The following is a 27739-nucleotide window of genomic DNA, read 5'->3' as shown; positions in this document are numbered from 1 at the left end:
TTTATATGTACGTATTTTGTTGAATAAATTGAATTCTTTCGGAAAAATTGAACTTTTTTTTAGTGGCCCTAATAATTTGGGACACCGATTTTTTCGAAAAAATGCCCAAATAAATAAACGAATGGAATTGCGAGCTCTACATTTTAGGAAAAATCGTTAACTCGACTCATTTATTCACTCAAAAAATTTGGTGCAGTTTGTTCCAATAGAAAAAAAATTATCCTTAAAAAATGGGGTGGCCCTATAAATATGGGACACACTGTATGTTACATTGAACCAGTACTGATTTTAACCATTTGCTTAAAGTTTGCGCCCCAACTGCGTTATGAGGACGTCGTACACTTAGGAATAAACTATCTGTATTATGCTATTCTTTGGTCGCTGCGATATATACCTCTAACGTTGATGCAACATAAATATTTGGTTTCTGCTTAATATAAGGTAATTCTAGTAAGGGCTGTGGTTTTCCAGAGCCTGAGGTTTTGATTAACTCCGGTATTTTTATCGCAATTCCCGAACGCGTCTTAATAACATTTGTGACTTTTAATAAGGTAAAAGTTTGTATCCGGTGTGCCGTGGAAAGGGCTAACCACATAATTGTTTTTTGTGACAACTTAATCAAGGTAAGTGTCTTTGATGGGACCAACCCTCTAAAGTTTCTGGAACGTCGTTCGTATCCCAAACGGTATCATATCGTGGTCTGGGAGGAACTGTTCTATAAATCCCTTTCATTAATCTAATTGCATTCGGGTTTTCTCCGGCCTTATCTGTCGAAATGAGTGAGATGGCTGATCGAAACCAGTTTACTGAGCTGTACGATGATCCTTCTCTGAACTTTTCGGAAAGAAAATCCATAAGGTTTTTGTAACTTACGCGTCGCAAAGGTCGGTTCCCTTCTTTTGACAGAAGCACCACTATTGCTTTAAGCCTACTTCATATTGTTTCAACGTTGAGCTGGATAGTGATGCAATCATCAAATCTAATTATTCCACCGGGTTACCTTTCAGTCTAAATGCCGTCCTGAGACAATCCCTGATATTAGAGAAAGACGCGCGCTCAGGGGATGTTCTGTCCTGAAAGGAGACGAAACTAAATTTTTATTTGGCTCGAAGAACAATATTTCACTTGTAAGCAGTGACTTAAAGATCGGATACCAGGGTTGTGTGGGCTAGTTTGGTAATAATACAATTCCCTGAGCTCTATCCTGAATAACTTTTTAAAGAGTTTGGAAATCTAGGAAAATGGGGGAAAGGCGTAGAAAAAAAGGTTTGTTCAGTTAATAGTAAAAGCATCGACTGCCAAGGTTTGTTTCTCAGGGTACCACGATAAGAAGTTGTTACATTTTTTATTACAATACGATGCAAATAAGTCGACCTTTGGATTGCCAAATTTCGCGGCAATTTCCTTAAAGGCTAAGTTTGAAATCTCCCATTCTGCATCTATATTTTTGATTCGCGATAACTGGTCAGCTCTTACATTTTTAGCAGTCGGGATATAAGATGCAAATAGCCAATTATTTCGCCTTTCTGCCCATTCCCAAATTTCGCTACTCAGGATGTTGAAATGGTTGTACTTTACGCCCCCCATCCGATTAACATAAGACACTGCGGTAGTGTTATCTATTCTTAACAATATTTCGCCACTTCTTTCTCCGTTTGCCAAGGCTTCTAAAACCAATTTCACCGAAAGTAACTCGTGTATATCAATGTGCCATCTTTTCTGAGTGACCGACCACAATCCGAATACATCTTTCCCTTTACACCAGGCCCCCCAACCGGATGTAGATGCATCTGTAAAAATTTTCATATCGTAACTCCCGGTAAGAATTGGATTATAAGTCGAATCTACATTATTGAGCCACCAGTTTATGTCTTCATGAGTTGAGTAAGGGATTTTCATGATAGAATCGTAATCCCCTTTTGTCAAATTTAAGGCTAAGATTTTCTCTCTCTCCAAAATTTTTATATGGGCCCAACCGAATCCTACAGCGGGGCATGCTGCAACTAAATTCCCGATCAATTGTGCGAAGTCTCTAATTTTGTGCTTCGTTGTTTTTTGACTTTGAGCAAAGACTTTTTAATTTTTTCCTTTTTTTTCTCCGGAGTTCCACAGTTAATTTGTTCAAATTCAGTAAAAACCCTAAAAATTTACAAACTTTTCGCGGCTCTAATTGGCATTTTTCGTAATTCATGACAAAACCTAAGGACTCTAGTGTTCCTAATGTATATTTTACATTCTTTTCGCATTCTTCGTAAGAATTACCTATCAAAAGGAAATCATCTAAGTAATTAACCGAAACAAAATCCTTTTTTTCTGAGTCTCGATAAAACAGGTTTCATGATTTTTGTGAATATGTTAAGGCACACGGATAGTCCGAAGGCGAGACTTACGAATTCAAAAAGTTGGCCTTCGAAACTGAATCTCAAATAATTTCTGGAATTTTCGTGAATTGGCACCGAGAAATACGCATCTTTTAAATCGATCGTGCACATAAAGGTTTCGGGTGTCAACATTTTTACCGCTGTTCTAAGATCCTCGAGCTTAAAGTGTTCCGCGGTAATAAACATATTTAACTCCTTTAAATTAATGATAAAACGATTTGTACCGTCTTTCTTACCAGGAAGAACGGAGCAAGAAATTGACCTTCAACCGGATCACATTTGCGAATAGCTTTTTTCTTTAACAATTTTCCAATCTCTTTTTCTATCGACGCCCTTCCTTTTGTTGAAAGATCTTTAACTTTAGGAGGAACTGTTTGAAAAGGTTTTTGGTGAAAACTGATCTTAAACCCTGATATGGCCTCCAATACAAAGCGATCGGTTGAAATTTCGTGCAACTGTGTTACGAAACGCTTCAAATTTCCCGCTACTGTACCTACATTTAGTACTTGTTGGGAGTTCCCCTCTTGGTTTGGCTCTGGTAGGGTTGAAGTCCGTGATAATTGTAAACTCGGTTCGAGTATTGTCGTCTCGCTTGTCCTCTCGATTGTGAGTGCCAGTTGTTGCCTTTTTGGCACTGGCTTTGCCTGTTTAAATTCATCTGTCTCGTAGGCCACTTGTATGTCTTGAACTTATTCATGGAGGCTTCCTCAGAGTTTGGGCAATCATTTCTATCGACCTCACCTCTTCGAACTGCTCGGACAGTTTCTCGCCCAATAGGAATTTCCCAGTTTTATTCTCTTTGATGACATTCTTGACGGGTTTGGTAAGGCCTGGTTGAATAAACGCAATCCTGGCTTCCGTAAGTTGGTGATGTAGTCCCACCATTAATCTCCCGGCGTCACTAAACTGCTCGATGACTTCCCGCACATCGAAAACACCCTTGGGGTGATTGAACAATGGAGAGTGCGGTACCTAAGGCGACTACCGCGGAAGCTAGTCTTTTCTGGTATCCCACGAAATATTCATCTCTCTTTTGTCCCGACTCAGAGAGGGTAATTTAATTTCTGCATTGCAGGCTGGTGTTTCCAATATGCCGGAGTCCGGGTACTTTCTCAAAAATTGTTCTGCGAGCTCTTGGTCGAGGCCTTTTTCTTTGATAGCCATCCACATCATCATTAAGCTGGAGTGGATGACTACCTTTGCCCTAAGGCATTTTTCGGGGTCGTCGCCCAAGGCTTCGAGGATTTCGTCGTGTAATTCGACGTTTTCTTCGTTTGTTTGTAAAATGGCAGTTTCCCCATTTTCATCGTTTTCCTGTATAATGAGTGCTTCCTCATTTTCAGAATCCCCCTGTGACGCAGTGCCACGGTCGTTGTCTTCTACTGACAATAAAAGAAAGGAAGGAGGATAAGTTTTGCTTTCTTTATCATTTATTTATATATTTATTATCTATATATTGCCTCTCGTGCACGCTTATCGATTGAACACTGGCTTGTCTTGCCTCTCGTGCAAGATCACCAGGTAGCTTTTGATTTGACTTGCCTCTCGTGCAAGTTCATCAATTCGAGGTTATGTCAATTCATTTTTTTCCTTTCTTTAAATTTATTTTTTATTTTATTTTCTGATTTTTTACTTACCATGATTTTGTCTTTTGCTGATGAGCGGAGCTTGTAATCTACGGAGCAAATCTTCCTCAGACTCGTCACCACGAGGTGCTGGGAGGTTAATTCCGAGAACACTCATGAAACCTCTTAATCTTTTGCGATACGTCGCCTTCCTCCAACACTTTTCTCTTCCTATTTTTGTTCATCTTTCGTTCGATAATTCGCGATTATTATCGAAAATGTACGCTTCAACTCTCACGAAGTGTTAAAATTTACGCACACACAAAATAAATGAGGATTATGGTTAAGGGATGGGATCACGTGACTTTTTCTTCCTATAGCGCTAAAGGTGTGACTTTCACTTAGTCCAAAATAGTACTACAAGTTATAATCTCGAGAACGAGGTAATGAAGTTTAATTGTGTAGAAATGGGTGCTACTTATTAATCATGAAGTGTGATCATACAGTCTTACGGACCGCACCATCGTTCTGATATTTAGATTCCCCCTAGCTTTCCTTGTGGCTGCGTTATTAGTAGGTTTATTTTTTGCTGTGCGTTCGTGATACCGCACGGCCACGGTGGCGTCGTAATTTTATACTTCTGTTTCAATTTGTTTCAAGATATTTGAAACACAAAATGTCACAAACAAACTTGACCTTGATACGGAACGCGGCCATGCCATAAATATTGTACGTCCCGATTATCCCTCATTTAAGCAAAAAGTGACAAATCAGTATGGACACATGGACGTGCGGTCTCCCATACCCCACGTCCATGTGGGTTCCTCCTCCCACTGGTGTAAAAGACTATTGATAATAAAAGTTAATGAAACTTATTAATTGATTACTTATTCTAATGTCCCATCATATACTTGTATAAGTTAGATAAGAAAAACTTAATTACTCATTTAATTAGATATAAATTTAGTTCAAAAATGAAATCACGTCCATACTTTAAGGTTAAATATACAATTTAATATCATGACAGAAAAGTAATTCCTTTAAAATAAAAATATACCTGAATATTTTTGATTCGTCGACGAAAATAACAAGTTGAGTTCTACTTTTTGTGGTTCGAGGGATGCAGCAATGGCACTAATTACATTTCCGAGAGAAATTGTTCCAAACCGAGTTAAAATCACTCCATTTTCTTTCGGGCAAATTTTCGTTCCCTTTATTGAAGTTCTACCTAAGCAATTTGATCATGAAGCTTCTGTCGAAATTTTCGATTTATAGCCATAATGTTAGTATCCACAAATGTTCATTTGAAATAATATTCAAAGAAGAGGAATTTAAACATTTAATTTAAGAGTAACTTCCCTACAGCGGATAATGTCACAAACATAGGATAATCATTATTTAAAAATAATAATGTATGGAAAATAATTAATTTAATTTAATTGAAAGTTACAACACTATGGGTGCTAATAAATCAAAATGAAAATTAATTATTTTTCTTTTATTTGTGCTCTTAATTAATCATTTTTCCACTATAGGCTGCGTTATCCACTGTAGAGTTTTCCCCTATAATTAAATAAAAATGTAATTCAGCTACCTATCAGTTTCTCGATAGGACCAGACATGCAAAAATGATCTTCATTTGGAAGTTGATGATACCAGATCGTATTTGAAATTGCATGGTGTAAAGTGCAACGTTCTAATAATGTGAGAACATCAGAAGGAAATCTATTTGGATCCCCAGGAATCAATTCTTCCACAATTTCCTGTTTTGCTCTCTGTGGTTGGTCAGCAATAAATGGCAAAATTCCATTAATCGGAATAACTTTTTCATCGAAACCGACCCCATCGAACTTGAATCTAGTGTATAATAAATAAAAAATTATGAATATACTTATCAGGTTTAAAAAATTAAAAATGGTTTCATATATTTTATTACTATAATTCTGAACTCGAGCAGGAAACTTATGAAGAAAAAACATTCTGCAAATGTGTGAAAACAAAAATTTATGACAAGGATTTCAGTAAAGAATTATTGCTTTGACTTTGATACAGGGAGTTTTCTACAAGACTTATTAATCTAATTGGGATAGGGGATTTCAGTAAAGAAATATAATTTTTACAGTTAGGTTCAATAATTTCCCCAAAGGATAATAATTCTTACTTTGGAAATAATTTTTATTTTAGGCTTACTTTAGAACAGGAATTTTCATTAGGAAGGATAATTTTTGAAATAATTTGTCCTCAAACGGGGAATTCTCCACATGGAACGGAAATTTTGAAAAGGAATTTTACTTCTGGTTCAAAGGGAAATTGAAAAAAAATTATGTTCCAAGTCAGAATTCATTATTATTTGAAACTTCTCTCTTTCAATTTTTGGAAAAAGGAAGTTACTATATTTTTTGAATATAATAGAACATTTTGTAAACGAATATATTTCTGTGTTTGGAGCAGGAAATTTCGTAAACAATTCTAATTTAATCTTAAAGCAGGTAATTGTTCACATCGAACGAGAAATTTTGAAATTTAATTTTAATTCAGAATTGTAAAAAGGAAATTTTAAATAATCCCTGCTCCAAGTCAAAATTCGTCAGATTTTTAAAATACCTTTTTCGAAATATAATTTTTTATTTAAAAATTCATTGTTTTGCAAATGAAAATTTCTCAGAATTTGAAACTTCTCCCTTCTAAATTTTATAATAAGGGAGTTACTACATTTCTGAGTTATTATAGAAAATTTAGTATATAAATATAATTTTTGCTTGAAAATGAGAATTTTCGTCCATAATTATAATTTCCAATTTTGACAGAGAATAAACACATTTTAAAAAATAAATAAAAACTGATCCAAGTCAGAAATCGTCAGATTTAAAAAACTTCTTTTCACAAATGATAATTTTCTTAAATTTAGTCATTCTTTTTAATGCAAATAAAAATTTTCCAGAAAATGAATATAATTCTGACTTGAAAGAAGGATTTTTTTGAAAGAGATTTAATTTGTAGTTGGGACAGGGGATTTTAGTAAAAAACGATTATAATTTGGACTTTAAAGAATTATTGTTTGAGTTGGAACAGATAATTTTTGACATGGAACAAGAATTTTGCAAAAACCAAAAACCATCTGATTTTTCAAATCAGGATCATAACTCTTTTCAAAAATTCCCTGTTCCAAATCATAAATCTTTTAAAATATTTAGAAATCTATGAAATCTTTAATAATCGTTCGAAATCTATCATTTAAATGACCAAGAATTTTGAATCATCATTCGAGTAGACATCCTGAAATATTCAAGTAATTTAAATTTTTTAAATTAACATACCTGCGCAATAAGGAAGTAGAAATTGTTATTATATTCATCGATGAGTACGAATGTCTTTCGACTTTTCGGATAATGTCTATAATTACTCGCAAATTCATTGGGAGCTGAGAACCCCAAATAGTTCTGTTTGTATAACATTCTCTCAAATCGTAAGGTATGGCTGTATTCGATAAAACTGTACACACACCTGAAAAATTTAAATTATTAAATAAATGTGGACTGAATAAAAGCCGAAAAATAAACTTTTATCTATTTCTAAAAAGCGCATGGTGTCAGTCCATGAGAAAATTGAGAAAGATTTGAAAACATTTTTAATTATTACCAAAAATTTCGAAAGAGAAAAACCACGATTTTAAAGCAAAAATGTTAATTTAGCAAGAGTATTAAGTTTTATAAAAAATTTGAACAAGTTTAAGAGACAATAGTTAGAAATTTTTAAAAGATTTAAAATTAAATTAAAACTAGAAAACATTTTTGAATATTTGGAAATAAAATTTTTGAAGCTTCTCAAAGATTTTGAGAGGTTTCCCAATAATAAAATTTTTTTTAAATTGATAAATAAATTTGTACTGATTTTTTGTTTTTAAAACTAATTTTAAGGAAAATTTTCTAAAGATTTTAAAACATCTTAAATTGTTTCCTTAACTTTCGCAAAAGAATGTGGACAATTTTAAAGCAACATTTTTTCAATTAGTAAGATTACAACGTTTTATGAGAAATTCGAGTAAGTTTAAGAGATATTTAGAAGTTTCAAAAAGATTCAAATATAATTTAAAACTGAAAGAATTATAAAAAGTTCAAAGAACGTAAATTTTTGAATTTTTGGAAATACAAAATTTGAAGTTTCTAAACTATTTTGGAAAGTTTTACGATAATAAAAAATATTTGTTGAAATGCATAGTATAATTTTAACTGATTTCTATTCGAAATTTGATAAGATTTACAAAAATTCTAAACAAAATGTGAATTTTTGAAGATTACGAAACAATTTTCGAAGCTTTTCAAGAAGTTTAAAAGGCTTCAAGAAAATAAAAAGAATTTTCTTGAGATGAAACATTTCAAACATTTAAAATATTTCTGTAAACGTCGAAACAAATTTGGAAGTTTCAAGGGCAATTTTTAAAATTTTTTAATAATTTTGAAAATTTTAGGAATATTTCGAGTCAATGTAAAAGATATTTATATTAAAAATTTCTAAAGGTCCTAGATATCTTCTAAACTGTCTCGAATTTATTCTCAAATTTTGGAATATCCTGTAAAAAACTTATTCTTTTCCAATATATCTGAAACCTTCAAAACCCTTTTTGAATTTCCTGAAGAATCTTTCGAAAATGATTTTTTTTAAGCCAAAAAACGAAAGAGCAAATAAGCCTAAAAAAGAAATATTTATTGGAAATTTCAGTTTTGTGTTCTGATTGAAAATTAACCTTTCTTTTCTACGATTCAACTAATTTGTTTAAAATTAATTTTTTAAATTAAAAATGCATCATTTCAGTTAATAATTCATCACTTTGGTTGGCAATGTCACTGCTTCGTTGAAAATTCATCTTTCTGGTAGAAAATTTATTTTACTGATAGAAAATTCATCTATTTCTTCAGAAATGGATATTTTTGTGTTGAAAAATTAAACTGTTTTTTAGAAAATTGATCTCTTTTTGAGAAAACTACAACTTTGTTGGTTTAAAATGCAACTAGTAAAAAATTATAATTTTTGTTAGGATTTAGCTATTTTGTTATAAATTTGTCTTTTTCGGTATGAATTCGACCATTTTTTATTTAAAATTGCAAAATATTTTGGTGGAAATATCATTTATCTCATCTAAATAATATATTCAATAATTTAATAATAATTATTATCAATGAAACAAAGGGGTTTAACACTTTGAAATACAAAATTTAATGTTTTCCGTTTAAGAAATATAACATAGAATCCAAGTATTTGATATTTGCTGAAGTTTCCCTAATTTTTTATTTACAAATACTTCAAACACATTAAAATTTTTTACAGTTCAGTGAAATTGGTGAAATTTATTTAAAAAATGTTATTCAAGTTTTGGACTTCAAATAGTATTTCTTGTTGATTGGCGGGTAATTTGAAAAAACGAAGGAAAGAAAGTTGCTAAGATCAGTTAGGGCAATGACAAAGAATTTTACATTTGTGTCATCATAAAAACTGACAATAATGTAAGATTTATTAACGTGAAATTTTATTATTTTATTAAAGCCAGACGTATTCAACAGAATTAAAATTTCTATTTGATGAGCAAAAGTAACTTTCTTTTCAAATATAATTTAAAAGTTGTATGTTTGCAACAGGTGAAAAAATTTCCATTAGTTAATATTTGAATTGCATTGTTTAAATTCATAAATTAAAATTATTATTTTTGAAAAAAAGTTTAGTTTTTTTAAGCCAGGAAAGAGTTTTCAGTAAATATAGAAGAAACCTCATCTTTCACCAAATAATTGAATTATCAACTAAAAAAAAAATTCGAGCAGAAATGGAATAGCAACATTTGTAGTAAAAAAAAGTTCATTGTCAAAAAAAAAAAAAAACGAATTTTTAACAAAACGGTTAAATTTTCAAATAAAAAAATGAATTTTTAGGTAAATTATAATTCTTCAACCGAAACTATGACATTTTAATCAAATAGTTAAATTTACAACTCAAAAGAGTACAAAAAGTTTGTTTCTTAAGGTTCCAAACAAAAACCAAGAAGTAAGAAACGAACGGTTATTTTAATGAAAATTGTTTCTAATACATAAAATACTACTCGATAATGATAATTAGATGTTTACATACATTGTTTTAAGCAATTTATTATTGTTTTTAGCAATTTTTTCTTAGAATAGGAAATTCTAAAATTTTTAACTTTTTGACCAGTTTTTATTTGGATAAAATTTATATTTAACTCAATTTAGCAAAAATAACTATTGAAACAAATTATTATTATTAATAACTGTCTTATGGTATATTCATACTAGATAGTTGAGGTTTTTTCTGAAATTTTCAAAATTTTAAATAAGCTATCTTCATATATCCTGAAATTTGTTGCATTTTGTCCACTTTTCACTTATTGAGGTAATAATTAATGCCAATTACCAAAAACAGTTGTTTAAACAATTTATAATTGTTTATAACTGTCTTCTCTTAGATAAGCACTAGAAAGTTACGGTTTTTACTGAAATCTTTCACTTTTCTTTGTCTTTTTGAATATTTTTAAAACTTTTTATATGGATCATATTGAATATAAATACATACTTCTTAATATACTTGCTGATGAGTTTTTTCTGTAACTTAATATTAATATTAATATTTATTACTTGTTCCGAACTAAAAAGTTAAAGAAAAGCTGAAAATTTCAGAAAAAAACCCCGCAACTTTCTAGAATTACTATAGGAGAAGATAGTTTTGAATAATAATCAATTGTTTAAATAAGTATTTTTGTTAAGTTACATGAAGTATTACCTTACTAAGTAAAAAATTAAAAAAAGTTTAATATTTCAGAAAAACCCTCAACTTTTTGGCACTTATCTATGAAGAGATAGTTATAACTTAATAATAAATTGTTTAAACAACTATGTTTGTGAACTTGCATTATTCACTAATTTACTATGTGAAAAGTGGGTAACAAATTAAGAATTTCAAAAGAAACCGCAACTATCTCACATTATTATAGAATGAGATAATTATAAACAATAATAATTTCTTGATACACTTATTTTTGCTGATTTAAATTAATTATTAATTCAGTTTAAGTGAAAAGTCTAAGGCAGAAAAATTATATACAGTTTGTATGTTGATAGTCTCAAGTTTTATATATAATGTTCATGTCTTTGATAGCAAAAATGAATATAATATATACTACTTCACACTATGTATAAACATATACATATATAATATTTCCGCCTAGGGAAGACAAATAGTTGAAAATTTCAGAAAGAACCGCAACTTTCTAGGATTATTCAAATTTAATATTATGAACAATCATAATAAAATGTTAAAACAATTATTTTTGACTTTCTAACTCTATTCTAAGAAAAAATTGCAAAAAAAATTAACACGAAAAACTCAAAAAGCAATTTTTTTCCTATGGGTTTTTTTGAGTCCCTATCAGACATGGCTAATTGTGAAAATAAATATTGAGTTTCAATACGATCCAGTTAATAATAGCGATTCTGAATAAAATTTACAAAAACGTATACCCTAATGTTCAATCAAACATATTTAACGATTAAATTTTAATTTTAAAAAATTAACTAAAAACAACAAAAATTCCAACGAAATTATTCAATTTTGAACAACAAAAAAGTTTTGCAACTAAAATGATGAATTAACTAAAAAAGTCGATTTTTAACAAAGCTGTTTCATTTTCAACTGATTAATTGAACTTTGAACCAAAAAAGGTTTTCAAGTCGTTATTCTCGAATAGCCCAAGACTTGAAAACCTCTAAAATGTCCAATTTTGAAGGGAATTTTTTTCAAATTACAAGATAAAAATGTAAATAGAAGCACAAATTTTTAATAGAAAAAGCACACGTTAAAGATATATAGTAAGTTTTATTTAAATGTAAATAATGCAATGAAGATATAGAAAAATGTTTATTTTTGATTTAATGTAAAAATACCAGTTTGAATGTTATTTAACAATAAAGCAATTTGTGCTTGTATATATCGAACTTAAAAACTAAATAATAATTCATCCGGAAATACCTTGAAAAAATATATTTTTTTTAAATATCCAAAAATATTAAAATTCATTCGGATTATCTCAGACGCGGCGAAACAAATGTTGTTTATCAGAAAAAATCTGCTAATTTGAAAGAATTTTAAGTAAATGAAAAAAATGGTTTCATACATTTTGAGTTTTTCTGGAACTTTCTCACTATAATAAAAATATTTTGTTAATCATGTACAACACCCTCAAATCATATAAGCTTTGCTGTAAAATCGATTTAGAAAATGTTGAAAAATAAACAGCTTTTTTTAAAAGGAAGAGTAATTAAGGCACCCTGCGTCAAATTAAGAAAAACCCGTGATGAACTGTGATATCTTTAAGCAAAAGTGGTTTCCACAACTCAAGGAATTTGGGCTTCCAAAACAATTTTCTAGCACAAAGTACAACTGTTGTTGAAATTTCAGAATCAAAATGTCAGAATACATTTACAAATATAAGTTGGTACACTTTTGAAGAAAATTCAGAAAATAGAGATTTTTTGAGATTATGAAATAGAACTCACCATAAAAAGTCAAGAGGAGGAAACAAATCGTATTCATTTTAATTCTTCCGACTAAATTTAAATCATTGTAGTACACACGACACTGAGCACTTTTTACTGTGTGTACTTGAAAATGACTCACACCAAAGGTACCCAGATCGAGAGATAACGGTCCATTCTGTTTGTGATAAGATAACCTATTGTGAAAGGTGCAACCTCTCCTAATTTGGCCTATATTTACCACACTGTGTTCAATACATCATTTACCTGAGTTTAAGAAGATAATTGCCTCGCCGGAAATAGTGATTCACTGTAAACTATTTTTATTGAATGGAAATATTCTTTCTAAAGAAATTAATCACTTAATGATCTAATTTTTATATTTAATTTATTACTGATCTTCAAACCATTATGTAAAATTAAATTGAATGTTAACATTTTTTTATATTGTTTTTATTTTTTATTTGTGACAAAATTAATCTCAGCGCCGCGCCGCTGGGATCCGAGTATCATCATAATAGCATCAGACCGGCAATCTGAAAGACCTGGGTTCGGATCCCAGCGGAGCTTAAGAGCAATTTTTTCACAATTTATAAATAACAAATCAATATTTTAAAAAAAGATTGATTTTAGACAAGCAGACAAAAAATAATTAACATCAAATTGTTTAATACATTTTATCTGGCCAAAACCATTACATAAAAAATATAAATTCAATTTTCCTTAAGCAATTTCAATTGCATTATTTAAAACGCTAATCAAATATTAATTTGCAAAACTAAGTCTTTAATTGACAGTTTGGCTTTCACCTATAACAAACTTCAAAGCCCAAAAAGGCAAAGGGGGGGGGGGGGGGGGGGGGGGGGGGAAGGGATAGGATGACATGCATTTTCAACCAAAAACGATCCACAAAAATGGAATGGTTTCTACAGTTAAAAAATGAATTTTCTACCAAAGAGATCAATCTTAAACCAAAATAAAATTGAATAGGTGAATTTTAGCACAGAAGATTAATTTTCTACTAACAAGACAGCATTTTAACAGCATACATGAATTTTTAACCAAAAACATTAATTTTTAACGAAAAATTGATTATTTAAATTTTTAGTTAAAAAAATTAAATTCCAACTGGTTGAACTTTAACCAAAAAAGTGAATTTTTAACCAAGTAGTTTAACCTTCAACAACGTAGATGAATTCTCAACTAAAATGGTGCATTTTCAACCCAAAATTAATTTTCTACCAAAAAGACGAATTTTTAGCAATATACGTGAGTTTTTAACCTAAAAAGATACATTTTAAACAAAACATGGCAAATTTCAATTTTCAGTTAAATAATAATTAATTTTCAGCCAAGAAAAAACAAATTGTTAACAAACTAGTTAAATTCCCTACCAGAGAGATAAATCTTCAACCAAAAGAATACATTTTTAGCTAAAAAATGAATTTTTACCAAAGTAGTTTAAGTTTCAATCAAGTCGTTGAATTTTCATGCAAAGCGGTAATTTTTCGACCAAGATTAATTTTTAAACAAAAAAAATACATTTTTAACCAAATAGTTTAACTTTCAACAAAAAATTTGAATTTTCAAAAAAAAAGTGGAATTTTCAACAAATTATTTGAATCTTTAAATAAATTAATGAATTGAAACCAAGAAGATTATTTTTTAATCAAAAGGGCGAATTTTTAAAAACATACATGATTTTTACCAAAAATGGATTAATTAAATTTTAACTTTCCACAAATTTGTTGAATTTTCAACCAAAAAGGTCAATTTTGAACCAAGAAAGATCCATTTTTAACCAAAATTTAATTAATTTCATTTTCAGACAAAAAATTATTTTTAACTAAGAAAAAACGAAGTTTTAGTAACATAAATAAATTTTTAACTGAAGCGATGAATCTTCGACCAAAAAATTTAATTAAATAAAAATAGTTTAAGTTTCAACAAAGTTGTTGAATTTTCAACCAAAAATGTCAATTTACAACTCACATTAATTTTGTACAAAGAGACGCATTTTTAACAACAAATATAAATTTTAAACCAAAAAAGATCAACTTTAAACCCAAAAAGGAATAAATAAATTTTTAGTTTCGAAAAATTAATTTTTAACCAAGAAAAAATGAATTTTCAGAAAAATGATAAATTTTCAACTAAAAAGGTCAGTTTTCAACTAAGATAAATTTTCTTCCAAAAAGACGCATTTTAACAACAAATATAAATTTGTGACTAAAAAAGAATAATTTTATACCCAAAATGGAATAATTAAATTTTCAGTTAAAAAAATTCATTATCAACCTACAAAAAACAAATTTGTAGAATTACAGCTAAATATTCAACCAAAATATTAAATTTTTCCCAAACTAGTTCGACTTTTAACCAAGCAGTTGAATTTTCAACCAAAGAAATCAATTTGCAGCCAATCAATGCATTTTTAAAAAGTAGATCAATTTTAACCAAGTAGTTGAAAATTCACTCAAATAGATCAATTCATACAAAGAAGATTAATTTTCTACCAGAAACACCAAATTTTTAAAAAGAAGTATAATTTTATTTCCCGAAAGAATTTTCAACCAAAAATATTTTTCAGTCAAGAAAGAAAAACAATGTTACCACTGTTAAATAGTTGAATAACATTGTTAGTTAAATAGTTAATTAATTAATTAATTAAATAGTTGAATTAAAAAAAATTTCGACCAAGTAGTACAATTTTCAATCAAACATGTTCATTCTGTACCAAAGAAGATTAATTTCCCATTAATTGGATGAATTAAAAAAAAATAGTTGAACTTTTAAGCGAATAGTTGAGTTTTTAAACATATAGTTGAATTTTCAAGCTAAAAATAACAATTATATAACAACAACAAAGATGAATTTTCAAAAATTAATATGACGAATTATCTATCTAAATAGATGATGAATCAAATAAGATGACTTTTTAACAAAATAGTTTAATTTTTAACCAAAAGAGCCAAAAATACGAGAAAAATATAATTAACTATATTTAACTATTAATGAACTTCGCATTTAAAAGAGAAAAACAAGAACAGGGGGGGGGGGATGAGAAGTTTCCTGAAAACGGAAAAAAGATGAATTCTTTGAAAAAGGAGGAAGAGTGAAATAGGGAAAAGAGTATTAAGTGTGGAAAAATAAAAAAAATATCGAATCACGTAAGTTTACAATAATCAGGCTTAACTAAAATATTATCACTAGTCATACACTTAGGTGTGACAACATTGTTGAAACGCATTAAAATAATAAAATTAATTGAAAATAAATCAAATTTCTTGAAAGAAGAAAATTTAAGTCACTCATTAATTAACGTTTAACCTAAAATAATTAAATCTGTATATAATAATAGGGAATTAAAAGGCCTTATTTAAAATTTCCCTCTCTCGAAATATAGGTGAGGAATATACGTTACTCATGAGATAAGGTATCTTATCTCACGATAGGTATTCTGTGTTTTTGAGTGTCCGTCGAAAGGTGTGGTAAATGCTTTCTCAGCGCCCAGTCATTCTAAAAAACTTATTGAAATCTTTACTCTGAATTTTTTTTAAATGTATGGTTTTCTAAAGTCTATCTGAAACTATAAATAATTTCTAATAAATTAATGTGAAGTTTGCCTAAACGCGCCATGATAAAACAACGTTGTTAATTAAAAAGTGGTGATTCATTTGTGACAGAGTGATACGAGTAAGAAAACAAATTGGGTCATTCTTCATTCCAAAATAACAATGTATTCGATTTTGTGTGCAATTGTTTTTAGTTTAGTGGGTAAGAAGAAATTATTGTTTCATTAATACGTCAAGTGAGTATTTCTTAATTTCAGAAATTCATTTTAAAATATTAATTTTAGTTATCCTTGGACCAGAAAATGCATTTTCAAGTATGACACCTTCACTTCTTGAATGCTATAACACCACTTACATTTTAACCCGAGATAATAGATTGCCTCATAATACGATTAGTCTGATTGAAATTATACGAAAAATTGAAAATACGGAGGGTCTTGATATGGACCTAAGAGTGTTGTCTGTCGCACTTTTACACAGGTAAATAACAGAAGAATAATTCAGAGGCGCGGATTCCTGATCCGAGATATTTATTTTTAATTTATAACTGAAAATTTAATGATAACATTTTTTTTAATAATAAAATTATTTTGTAATCTATAGGTTTAGACAAGACGGCATTGTATTTGATCCACTGGCCATACCCGGAAATGGAATTTTTCCTTATGCGCCAGATGGTTACAAAGTTAAACGATTCAAGCAAATTCTGGGTACCATACCGGGAAATGCTCACAGATTTCCCAATGATAGTATTTCTATCATTGAAAGAGTAAGCAGATACAATTTTATATAAATTTATGAAATTACACCAGAATCCCGATTTCCTAATCCCCGGTTTAGTAATTGCTAGATTTGCTTGATCACGCAGTTTCTCAGCGCGCAGAGCGATAGACGGTTGCGACATTTACAGACTTTTTATGTTTCGATTCCCTTGATTTAGTAACAAGGCTTTTTGTAGCTGCCGACACTGTTGCTGAATCGGGTTTATGGTGTATACTAAAAAAATTGCAATCATTTATTACTGATCTGGACTTTGCAAGCGAAACTGCTTTAAAAACAGGGAAGAAGGGTGAACTTTTTCGAAATAGAGATATAAATTATTTTGAAAGAAATTAATGAAAAAGTACCTAAATCTCAAGAAAATACTTTAAATTTCTACTAGAAGTGATTAAATGAATATTTTAGAAACGAATTGACTTTATAACCCGAAAAGATGAATTTTCAATCGTGAAAGATTATTTTTCCATTGAATTATTGAATTTCAAACAAACAAACAAAATTAATTTTAATGCAAACAGCTGCACCTACAACCTAATAGATGAACTTTTTAGCAAAAGTAAAAAGAAAAAAGAAATTGTATTTGAAAGAATTTGTAAAGAATTTGTAAAAAAACTTTTTTATTTAAAGAGTTTAATTTTTAAACTGAAAAGACAAATTTTTTAACCCAGAAATGGTTACCTTCAACCACTAATCTTTAAGGCAAAAAGAGAAATTTTTCAAAAGAAGGTTGATTTTTAAAATGAAAAGATGAGTTTTCGACAAAATAGTCGAATTTTTAAAACAAAAATATTATTCTTCAAGCACAAACAGTGGCATTTTCAACCGAATAGTTGAATTTTTATCTATATAAAATTATGAGTTCTTAAAAGAGATGAATTTTTGATGTAGAAGATTAATTTTTTACCAAAAAGTATGCATCTTCAACAAATACGGTTTTAAACTAAAAAAAAAATGTTCCCCAAAAATGGAAAAGTAAAATATTTCGCAAAAAAAAACATTGTTCCCTAAGAAACGAATTTCCAATAAAATATTTAAATTTAAAAAAAGTTAAATTTATAATTAAAATGATAAATCTTCAAAAAATAAAATGAATTGTTAATTTTTTAACATAATTAATTTTTAATTTTTAATAAAAAATCAAATTTGACCAAAACGGTAAATTCTTAACGAAAAAATTTTATAGTAAAAATTTCATGTAATAAATATTACAATTTCAAATAAAAAACAGTTGAATTCGACCAAAACAGACGAATTTCTAACAAAATAGTTCAATCCTCAACTAAAGTAGGCTAATTTTTAAACAAATAGTTGCAGTTTTTAACAAAGAAACAAAAACTCCACGAAAATCGATGAACTTTCAAACCAGAAAGACTAGTTTTCAACAAAATAGTTAACTTTTCAATAACAGAGATGGATCTCTAACGAACCAAATAAAATTTTAACAAAGTACTTTAACTTTTATGAAAGTAGTTAAATCAATAAAGAAGATCAATTTTCTACCAAAAAATACGAATTTACAACAAAATACATCAATTTTGACCCGAACTGTTGAATTTTCAATCGAAAACGATCAATTTTCAACAAAATAGTTACATTTTCCATCGAAGAAATGGGTGTCTTTAAATAATAAAAAGAATTTCTAACAAAGTGGTGCAACTTTCAAGGAAGTAGTTTTCTTTTCAATCAAGAAGATCTATTTTCTACTAAAAAATACGAATTGACAAGAAAATACATCAATTTTTTACCAAATTGTTGAATTTTAAAGTAAAACCGGTAAATGTTTAATCAATAATGAGAAAGTTAAATTTTCATTAAAAAAAAAATTTTCAAACAAAAAATAACGAATTTTCAAGAAAATAGTCCAATCTGCAACCAATAAAATGAATGTTTAATAAAGTATTATAAGTTTCAACTAATTCGTGGAATTTTGAACCAAAAAAGATGAATTCTTAATTAAAAACTTATTAGTTAAATTTTCCACTAAAAACTATCACTTTTTAAACAAAAATGATAAATGTTAATTTTGAATTGAATAAATTAATTTTCAAACATAAAAAGGATAATTTGTAACGAAATAGTTCAATCTTCAAACATAACACGAATTTTTAAGAAAGTATCTCGACTTTCAACCCAGTATTTGAATTTTCAAACAAATAGGTGAATTTTCAACACGAATTTTAACGATATTTAGTAATTTTCAATTAAGAAAGACCAATCTTCAACTAAAAACAATCAATTTCTAACCAATCGAATAGTAGTTCTAGATTTAACAAACTAGTCGAATTTTCAATACAAAAATGAATCTCAATAAAAAATTAATTAGTTAAATTTAAAAAAATTAATACTTCAAAATATTTGAAGAAATATGAATTCTCAATAAAAACTTTAATAGTTGAATTTTCTATAAAAAGATTAATATTTCAACCAAATAAAATTAATCTTTCACAAAGTAGTCCACATTTCAAACAAGTAGTTAAACTTTAAATCATGAATATTAATTTTCTATCAAAATAGTTAAATAGGTAAATTTTCAGTTAAAAAATTAATTTCCATCCAATAAAAAACTAATTTCAGCAGATTAATTTACTCTTTGATAAAAAATTATTGTTTAACTAAGTAGTTCAGGTTTCAACCAAGTACTTGAATTTTCTACCGAAAAAATTAATTATGAATGAAAAATGTAACAGTTGAATTTTCAACTAAAAACGACAATTTTTCGACAAAAAATAGAATAATTACATTTTTAGCCGAAAAAGTCATTTTCAATCAAATAAACCAACTAATTTCTAACAAAATTGTTCAATCTTTAACCAAACAGTCGAATTTTTAACCAAAAGTAATTGATTCTGAACCAAAAATATAATAGTAGACTTTTCATTTAAAAAGAATTAACTTTTAACAAAGAATAGTTGGATTTTCTTATTGGTTTCTGTTAATTCAGTTTGCAATTAGGCAAAAAAACGCAAAAAGAGGGAAGTTTCTTTAAAACAGGAGGAAAAGAGGAATTTGTTTTAAAAAAGGGGAAAAGAGGGGAATATGGGAAAGAGTATGAAGTCTGCTAATCAAATGTTTAATTTATCACTAATCCAATGTAGTTTTTCTAATAAATTTTTTTTCCAGTGCTCTTTACATTTTATGTTATCGAGTACCATAGAACAATATAGACGAGATGGCGAAGATTCAATTTGTAATAGAGGATTAGATAACGCATATCGACTTCCAAGAAGCATTAGTGGCGGCTTGAATGAAGATGTTGAAATACTTTCCGCTCAGCAAATGTGGGTACCAGTCCATGTTAAATAAAATATTTTGTTATGAACTAAAAATGTAAAAATTAAAAATATCTTTCTTTTCAGAGAGAAACTATCAAGCAGCAAGCAAAGAGAAGCAGAAAGTGAAGTCGATCCTAATTCCTTTTATCCGGAACTTCCACCGAACCATCCTGCCCGTGCAAATTTGGAAAATGTACCTCTCAGCAATTGTCCTGTTGAATCAGGAGTCATCAAAACCAGGTATACTATTTTTAAAGATTTAATGTAAAAATACTAGGGTTCGGCTAATTGACTTCAAAAGAATAAATAAGTTTCAACTGATTTCACAAAGGCTTCAAATACTTCACAAGGATTTTAAACATTTCAATAATTTCACAGCGATTTCAAAAGAATTCATACATAATTCAGTGATTTCGAAAAAATTGCAAAAATTTTGTAAAGGTTCCATAATATTTTAATCATCTTACAGCAAAGATTTTAGAAAGATTACAAACATTTCAAACATTTCAAAAGACTTCACAAATATTTCACAAAGATTTCGAAGGTTTCAAACAATTTTAATTATTTCAGAAAAAAATTAGAAGGATTTAAGAAAGATTTTAGTAATATCAAAAAGATTTTACAAGACTTTACAAAGATTCCAATGATTTGTGCAAGATTTCACAAAGTTTTAATAAATATTTTAATAAATTAAAAAGTTTCCATGTTATTTTCAAAGATTTTAAACCCTTCAAAAAGATTCAAAATATTTCAAAAGAATTTACAAAGATTTCATGTAGTTCGCAAATCTTTTTAAATTACTTCCAAGGTTTGAAAAGATTTTAATGATTTCAAAAAGATTACAAAGATTTCAAACATTTCAAAACACTTCACAAAGTTTCACCAAGATTTCAAAGGTTTCAAACAATTTTAATGGTTTCAGAAAATTTTCAGAACGATTTAAGAAAGATGTTAGAAATATTAAAAAGATTTCAAAAGACTTCACAGAGATTTCAATGAGTTGTAAAAGATTTCTGAAAGATTTCACAAAGATTTCACAAATATTTTAATAATTTAAAAAGTTTCCATGTTATTTTCAAAGATTTCAAACACTTCAAAAAGATTTAAAATATTTCAAAAGAATTTACAAATATTTCAAGTGGTTCGCAAACCTTTTTAAAATACTTCCAAAGTTTGAAAAGATATTAATGATTTCACAAAGATTTCAAAAATATTTGAAAGATTTCAAACATTTCAAAAGACTTCACAAAGGTTTCGCCAAGTTTTTAAAAGGATTTAAGGAAAGGTACTAGAAATATTACAAATATTTTAAAATACTTTACAAAGATTTCAATGAATTCTGAAAGACTTCACAAAGATTTCACAAATATTTTAATAATTTAAAAAGTATTGATGAAAATTTCTAAGATTTAAAAACTTTCGGAAAGTTTACAAAAATTTTAAATAGTTTCTTAACATTTTCAAAATATTTAAAAGGATTTAAAAGGTTTTAATGATTTCACAAAGATTTCCAAAGGAAAAAAGATTTTAGAAATATTCAAAAGATATCAAAAGACTTCACAAAGATTTCACTGACTTATGAAAGATATCACAAAAATGTCATAATTATTTCACAAATATTTTAATAATTTAAAAACTGTACATGAAAAATTCAAAGATTTCAAAAATTCAGAAAGATTAAAAAGATTTCAAACAGTTCGCGAAAATTTTCGAAATATTTCAAAGGATTTAAAAGATTTTAATGATTTCACAAAGATTTCAAAAAGATTACAAACATTTCAAATATTTCAAAAGCCTTTAGATAGATTTAACAAAGATTTCAAATGTTTCAAAATATTTGATAAATATTAAAAAGATTTCAAAGGAATTCACAAAGGTATTGATTTCTGAAATTATTAATTTAAAAAGTGTTCATGTAAATTTCAAAGATTTCAAAACTTTTAGAAAGATAACAAAGATTGTAAACAACTTTATCAAGGTTCAAAAAGATTTCAAACATTTCAAAATATTTCACAAAGATTTCACAAAGATTTCACAAATATTTCAATAACTTAAAAAGTGTACACAGCAATTTCAAATATTTCAAAAATTCTAGTAAGCTTACTGAGATTTCAAAAGACATTACAAAGATTTCAATATTTTCACAAATGTTTCATGAATATTTCACAAGCTTTCACACACTTAAATGATTTCTTAAAGATTTTACAAAGATTTCACACATCATTTAATGACTTCGCAGATTTCAAAAAGATTTCAAATTATTAAAATATATTCCAATGATTTCGCGACCATTCCACAAAGATTTCAAAGGATCCAAAATTAACGAATAATTTTGCAGAGAAGTCACAAAGATTTCACAGAGATTTAAATGATTTCTCCAAGATTTGACAAATATTTTAATGATTTCCCAAGAATTTCACTAATATTTCGAAAATTTCACAAAGATTCGAATTATTTCATAAAGGTATCGAAAAATTTCACTGATTTTACAATGATTTCACAAAGATTTTAGAATGACTACAAAGATTTCAGAAGACTTTAAAAGTAACTCATAAAGGTTTCAAAAGCTTGACAAATATTTCAAAAAACTTAAAAGTTTTCATACCATTTCAATGATTTCACAAAGATTTAATACTGTGGTCTAAGAGAAAATTAATATCAACTCCTACGGGTTTTTGTGACACTATAAAATAAAATTGATGGTGGTGAATTTTCAAAAGTAATTATTATTAAATTAAATTATTATTATAATTAAAATAATTATTGATTCGTACTCTATATTTATACTTTTTCTTATAAGAAATTCGTTTTAAAGTTCATGGGAATTGCGAAACCACTATATATATATATATTTTTTTTTTAATCATTTATTTTTGTTTGGATTTGAACGACTTTAGGAGGAGAGGGTGGGGGAGCACGAAAAATCGAAGAAAACAAATTTCTACTCATTTTTGAATTTTGAATATTTATAAATATTATAATTCTCTCTGATAATTATATTAACTTGAATGGGTACAATCACATTAAATTTCCTTTTGTAATAATTATAAAAACATTAGCTTTATTTTATTTTATTTACATATTATTTAATTAACCTTATTATTTTTAATTTATGAGACACTATTTATTTAAATTGCAAAAGTTAATGAACTTGAGAAAGTTTATATTGTGAAATTATAATACTGAATCGATTGAGAGGACGATTTAAATTTTCCAATTATTCATTTCCTCGATCCAATCCTAACACTTTTTAATTTTTCAGATGGGGATCTGTTGCAGCAGGAACGGTTCTTGCAGCAATAGCAGCTGCAATGGAACCACAATCTATTGAAATCGGTAATCTTTTGACGGGCAAGAATATAAATAGAGCTTTCTATGAAAATTCTGCAAGGCTGAACAACAAGTGGTTTGCTACATTAGCTGGTAATTTTCATTTTATCTTAATTGTTTCAAAATTTAAATAAGTAAAATAAAGCCGTTTCAAGTAGATTTACATAAAAAGGTTCAAGCTAGCGATCTGCTTCCATTTTCTCAAAATCTTGAGATAAGATTATAATTCAGTGTCTGAAATTGATTAGTCTTACTAATAATTTGATTAATATGTATTAAATATGTATATAATATGTTTGATTGTAAACCAGATTTAAGGATTTCAGGAGATTTTAAAGATAAAAAAAAATTTTGAATATTTCACAAAGATTTAAAAAGATTTCAAAGATATTTAAAATATTTCAAAAAGACTGTAATGATTTTAAAGAGTTCAAAAGATTAACATTTTTTAAAAATATTTCTTTGATTTTAAAGAGTTCTTAGCATTTTAAAATATATTAAAATATTTGATAAGGTTTTAAAGATTTGGCAAAAATGCAAACAAATTCAATGATTAAAAAATATTTGACAGATTTCAAAGATTTCACAAGTTTCAACGATTTCAAAACATTGTAATAGATTTCAAAATATATTAGTGTTTCAAAGGTTTCGAAAACAATTTAGAAATTTTACAAATTTCAATGATTTAAAAAGATTTGAAAGATATTAGAAATTTCAATCATTTTAAAAGATTGAAACATTTTTCAGAATATTTTAAAGATTTCGAATCGATTAAAAATATTTCAGAAAGATTTCGAATCGATTAAAAATATTTCAGAAAGATTTCTTGAGTTGACTACATTGATTTCAAAATAGTTCAAAATATTTCAGAAGGTTGCGAAGATTTCAAAAATTCAGAAATTTCAAAGATTTCATAAGATTTCAAAATCTTTTCAAAATATTTCAGAAGATTTAAATGATTACACAGCAATTTCAAAGGATTCGGAAAGATTTCAAAACATTTCAAAATATTTCACAAAGATTTAAAAAATTTAGAGATTTAAAAATATTTTAAAAGATTTCAAAGATTATACAAAGATTTCACAATGATTTTAATTATTTTAAAAGATTTCAAAACATTTCGTAGCGATTTTAGAAGTTTAAAAAAGAGCTCGTAAATGTTGTACAAGTTTCAATGATTTCAAAACATTTACATACACTGTTAAATATTTTTATGTTCGAAACTTTCACTACATGTATTGGAAGTTTATTTCCGAAACGTGAGGTAATGTTGAATTTAAGGAATTAGTGAAATTCACAGAATTTACGGAATTCACGTAATTTATATAACGCCCGGAATTAACGGATTTCATGGAATTTGCGGACCTCATGAAATTCACGGAATGCATGATATTCAAGGAATTCACGAAAATCAAAGCATTCATGAAATTTACGGAATTCACGGAATTAAAATAATTGATTAAATTCAAGGAATTCATAAAATTCGAGAAATTCAAGAAAAATACGGAATTTTTAGACTTCATGTAATTTACGGAGTTCATGCCATTCATGAAATTCAAGAAATTTTTAGAAAAACACGGAATTCATGGATTTACGGAATTTACGTGGTTCAGGGAGTACGATGAATTCATATAATTTACGGAATTCATGAAATTCACGGAATTCGTGAAATTTACAGAATTCAGAAGTGCATGAAATTCACAGATTTCAGGAATTCATGAAATTAACGGACTTTGAGGAATTCACGGAATGCATGAAATTCATGGACATCTACGATTTCCGTAAATTTCTTGAATTCCGTGAACTTATTTTGACTCGGTGAATTACGAAAGTTTCACGAATTTCGTGAATTCCTTGAATTTTGTGAATCCTTTTGATTCCGTGAATTTCTTGAAATCATTGAATTCCGCAAATTTCATAAATTTCGTTAACTCCTTAAATTCCATGAAGTCCATGAATTCCATAAATTCAGTGAATTCTATTAGTTCCTTTAGTTCCATGAACACTTTTAATTCTTCGAATTACATGAATTCCTTGAATTTCTTAAATTCCATGAATTCCTTGAATTCCTTGAACTTCTTCAATTCCTTGAATTCCCTGAATTTATTTAATTTATTTAACTCCACGAATTTCATAAATTCCATAAATTTAAAGAATTCCTTTAATTCCATGAATTGCGCGAATTCTTTTAATTTCATGAATACCGCAAATTCCGTGATTTTCATAAATTCCTTGAATTTCGTGAATCTCGCGGATTCCATGAAATCTGTGAATTTGATAAATTCCGTCAATTCCTTCCATTGCATGAATTGTGCGAATTGCGTGAATTTAATAAATTCCGCAAATTCCTTGAATTCCATATATTTCTTGAATTCCTTAATTTCCACGAATTCTGAAAATTCCGTGTTTTTCATGAATGGAAGTCCATGAATTTCGTGAATTCCTTGAATTCCATTAAGTCCCTGATTGCCATTAATTCCTTGAATTCCGTGAATTGATTCTGAACAGTTTTCGTTTCACAAACGCTCTAATGCATGTATAGAAATGCTGGACATTGACTTCACGATTTACCACACTTACAATACATGTATTTCAGTTTGGTGATTCCAATACCATGTTTGCAATTTTACCTTACTCCTGTATTGTAGAAGTTTTGTAGAATTACAAACATTTTAAAAGTGTAGATTTAACAAGGATGCCAAACAAATCAAACTATTTCAGAAGGTTTAAAAGATTGCAAAGATTTTCCAAATTTCCATTATTAAAAAATTTACAACTCTTTTCTAAATATTTCAAAAGATCTCAAAGATAACGCAACGTATAACTATCTATATTTTAATAAAAAATTAAATAATTAAAGTAAAAACATTCTAAACAGGGGATTTGGCGGAAGTGGCATTGTTGCAATTACCTTACAAACAACCTAACGAACGTTTTGTAATTGGCGTGGATGGAAAATGGAACTCGACGAACTTGCCGAAATGGTACTTCCTTAGTGCAAAAGACAAACTTGAATTAACTCAAGCAGAATTACGAGCCGGCATTGATGGTTTAATTATTGCACACGAACTTCGTTCATGGTACGAAATGACCAATGGTTATTTACGTCTCTCCCAAATTCTGGACATGTACTACAGTCCTCGAGGAGTATTTAGTTCGTCAAATCGAGCTTGCAATCGCAGGGATCTTTTCACAAAAGTCTCACCAACACAAACTTTGGAAGAACAGGTAATATTACATTCGATGTATTTTTTATTTTTACTCAAACATTTCGCTGAGATTTTTACTTGTGTTAACAAGGTAGCCGCAAAACTTAATTTTCAAAATTTCCTCATTTTTCCCTGATTTCAAGGTTTTCCTGACTTGCTTCCATCCTGGTTCATTAAAATATGTATATAAATTGAGATCCCTTACAATAAAATTTTTAATTTCAGACCATCATAGCGAGTAAAGTTTTACAGGACATAGGGAAAGGATCATATGATGATATTACCATACTAGAGAAAAGTTGCAAAGAAGCTGCTGATCAAGTGATGCCTCACTTGGGTAGGTAAATTAAAAAAAAATTAAATAAAAATGATTTAATCAGTCCAATTGCATTTCCAGCTTCTGAGTTGAATGACGATCTTTCGTGTGCGGACACAGATCGTTATAATGATTTTAGTAGACCATTCGTCGACCTCACGATCGTTCTTGACACAACATGGCCATTCAAGAATATAAAACCAATTCTCGCGTGAGTAATTTTGGGATATTTCGGATTTGAAGTTTAACTTTAACAACCCTCCATTGAATCTCTTATAGAAACGGACAAAAGGATATATAGAACCATATAGAGGCATATAGAAAATTTATCAATTCTATACGGCTCTATATGGTTCTATATATCCTTTTGTCCATTTGTATAAGTTTCTATAAGGCATTTAATAGAGGGAACCCGTGTGGAAATTTTGAGCTGGCCCCGGCGGTGCCCAGCTATAAGCCTCATGTAAGATCCACATAGGCCCTACAGTAGTTTTCCCCTTTATTGCCCTGCAAGAAAATTCAACATTTTTTGAAAATAGAGTTTAATTTTTAGCGGTTATTAGCGGTTATAAAAAATTAACGTACTATTATATACAGAACGTCTTTTGACAAAAGTAATAAGTTTAAAATAAAAGGAATTTTATTTTATACTTTTGATTTAAAGATGCTTTGTATATACGAGGGTAGTTCAGTAAGTCCTTAGAATGAAGTATAAAAACAATTTTTTTTGGGTAAATTTTTTTTTATTTTTCAACATAATCTCCTTGGAGCTCTATA

At 28.3% G+C, this 27739-nt stretch overlaps 2 protein-coding genes across 2 annotated transcripts in view; one reads left to right on the top strand and one right to left on the bottom strand.

The window, feature by feature from the left end:
- LOC117182971 overlaps positions 1–12592 on the bottom strand; it is a gene marked incomplete at its 3' end in the record, with an annotated part of 26369 nt that extends 13777 nt beyond the window's left edge. The window contains exons 1-4 of the mRNA XM_033376097.1: positions 12502–12592; positions 7264–7450; positions 5541–5803; positions 5004–5174 (exon numbers count right to left, since the gene is read on the bottom strand). Of these exons, the coding sequence (XP_033231988.1) occupies positions 5004–5174; positions 5541–5803; positions 7264–7450; positions 12502–12538 (658 nt within the window). The remainder of the gene's footprint in view (positions 1–5003; positions 5175–5540; positions 5804–7263; positions 7451–12501) is intronic.
- A 3377-nt stretch (positions 12593–15969) lies between these two features.
- LOC117167269 overlaps positions 15970–27739 on the top strand; it is a gene marked incomplete at its 3' end in the record, with an annotated part of 25810 nt that continues 14040 nt past the window's right edge. The window contains exons 1-9 of the mRNA XM_033352075.1: positions 15970–16257; positions 16340–16535; positions 16659–16824; positions 19956–20113; positions 20192–20347; positions 23370–23530; positions 26316–26665; positions 26872–26983; positions 27044–27173. Of these exons, the coding sequence (XP_033207966.1) occupies positions 16218–16257; positions 16340–16535; positions 16659–16824; positions 19956–20113; positions 20192–20347; positions 23370–23530; positions 26316–26665; positions 26872–26983; positions 27044–27173 (1469 nt within the window). The remainder of the gene's footprint in view (positions 16258–16339; positions 16536–16658; positions 16825–19955; positions 20114–20191; positions 20348–23369; positions 23531–26315; positions 26666–26871; positions 26984–27043; positions 27174–27739) is intronic.

Source organism: Belonocnema kinseyi, chromosome 2 (assembly GCF_010883055.1).
Source record: "Belonocnema kinseyi isolate 2016_QV_RU_SX_M_011 chromosome 2, B_treatae_v1, whole genome shotgun sequence".
NCBI lineage: Eukaryota > Metazoa > Arthropoda > Insecta > Hymenoptera > Cynipidae > Belonocnema > Belonocnema kinseyi.
Note: the sequence above shows the minus strand (reverse complement) of the source record. Positions and strands in the feature narration are given on the sequence as shown.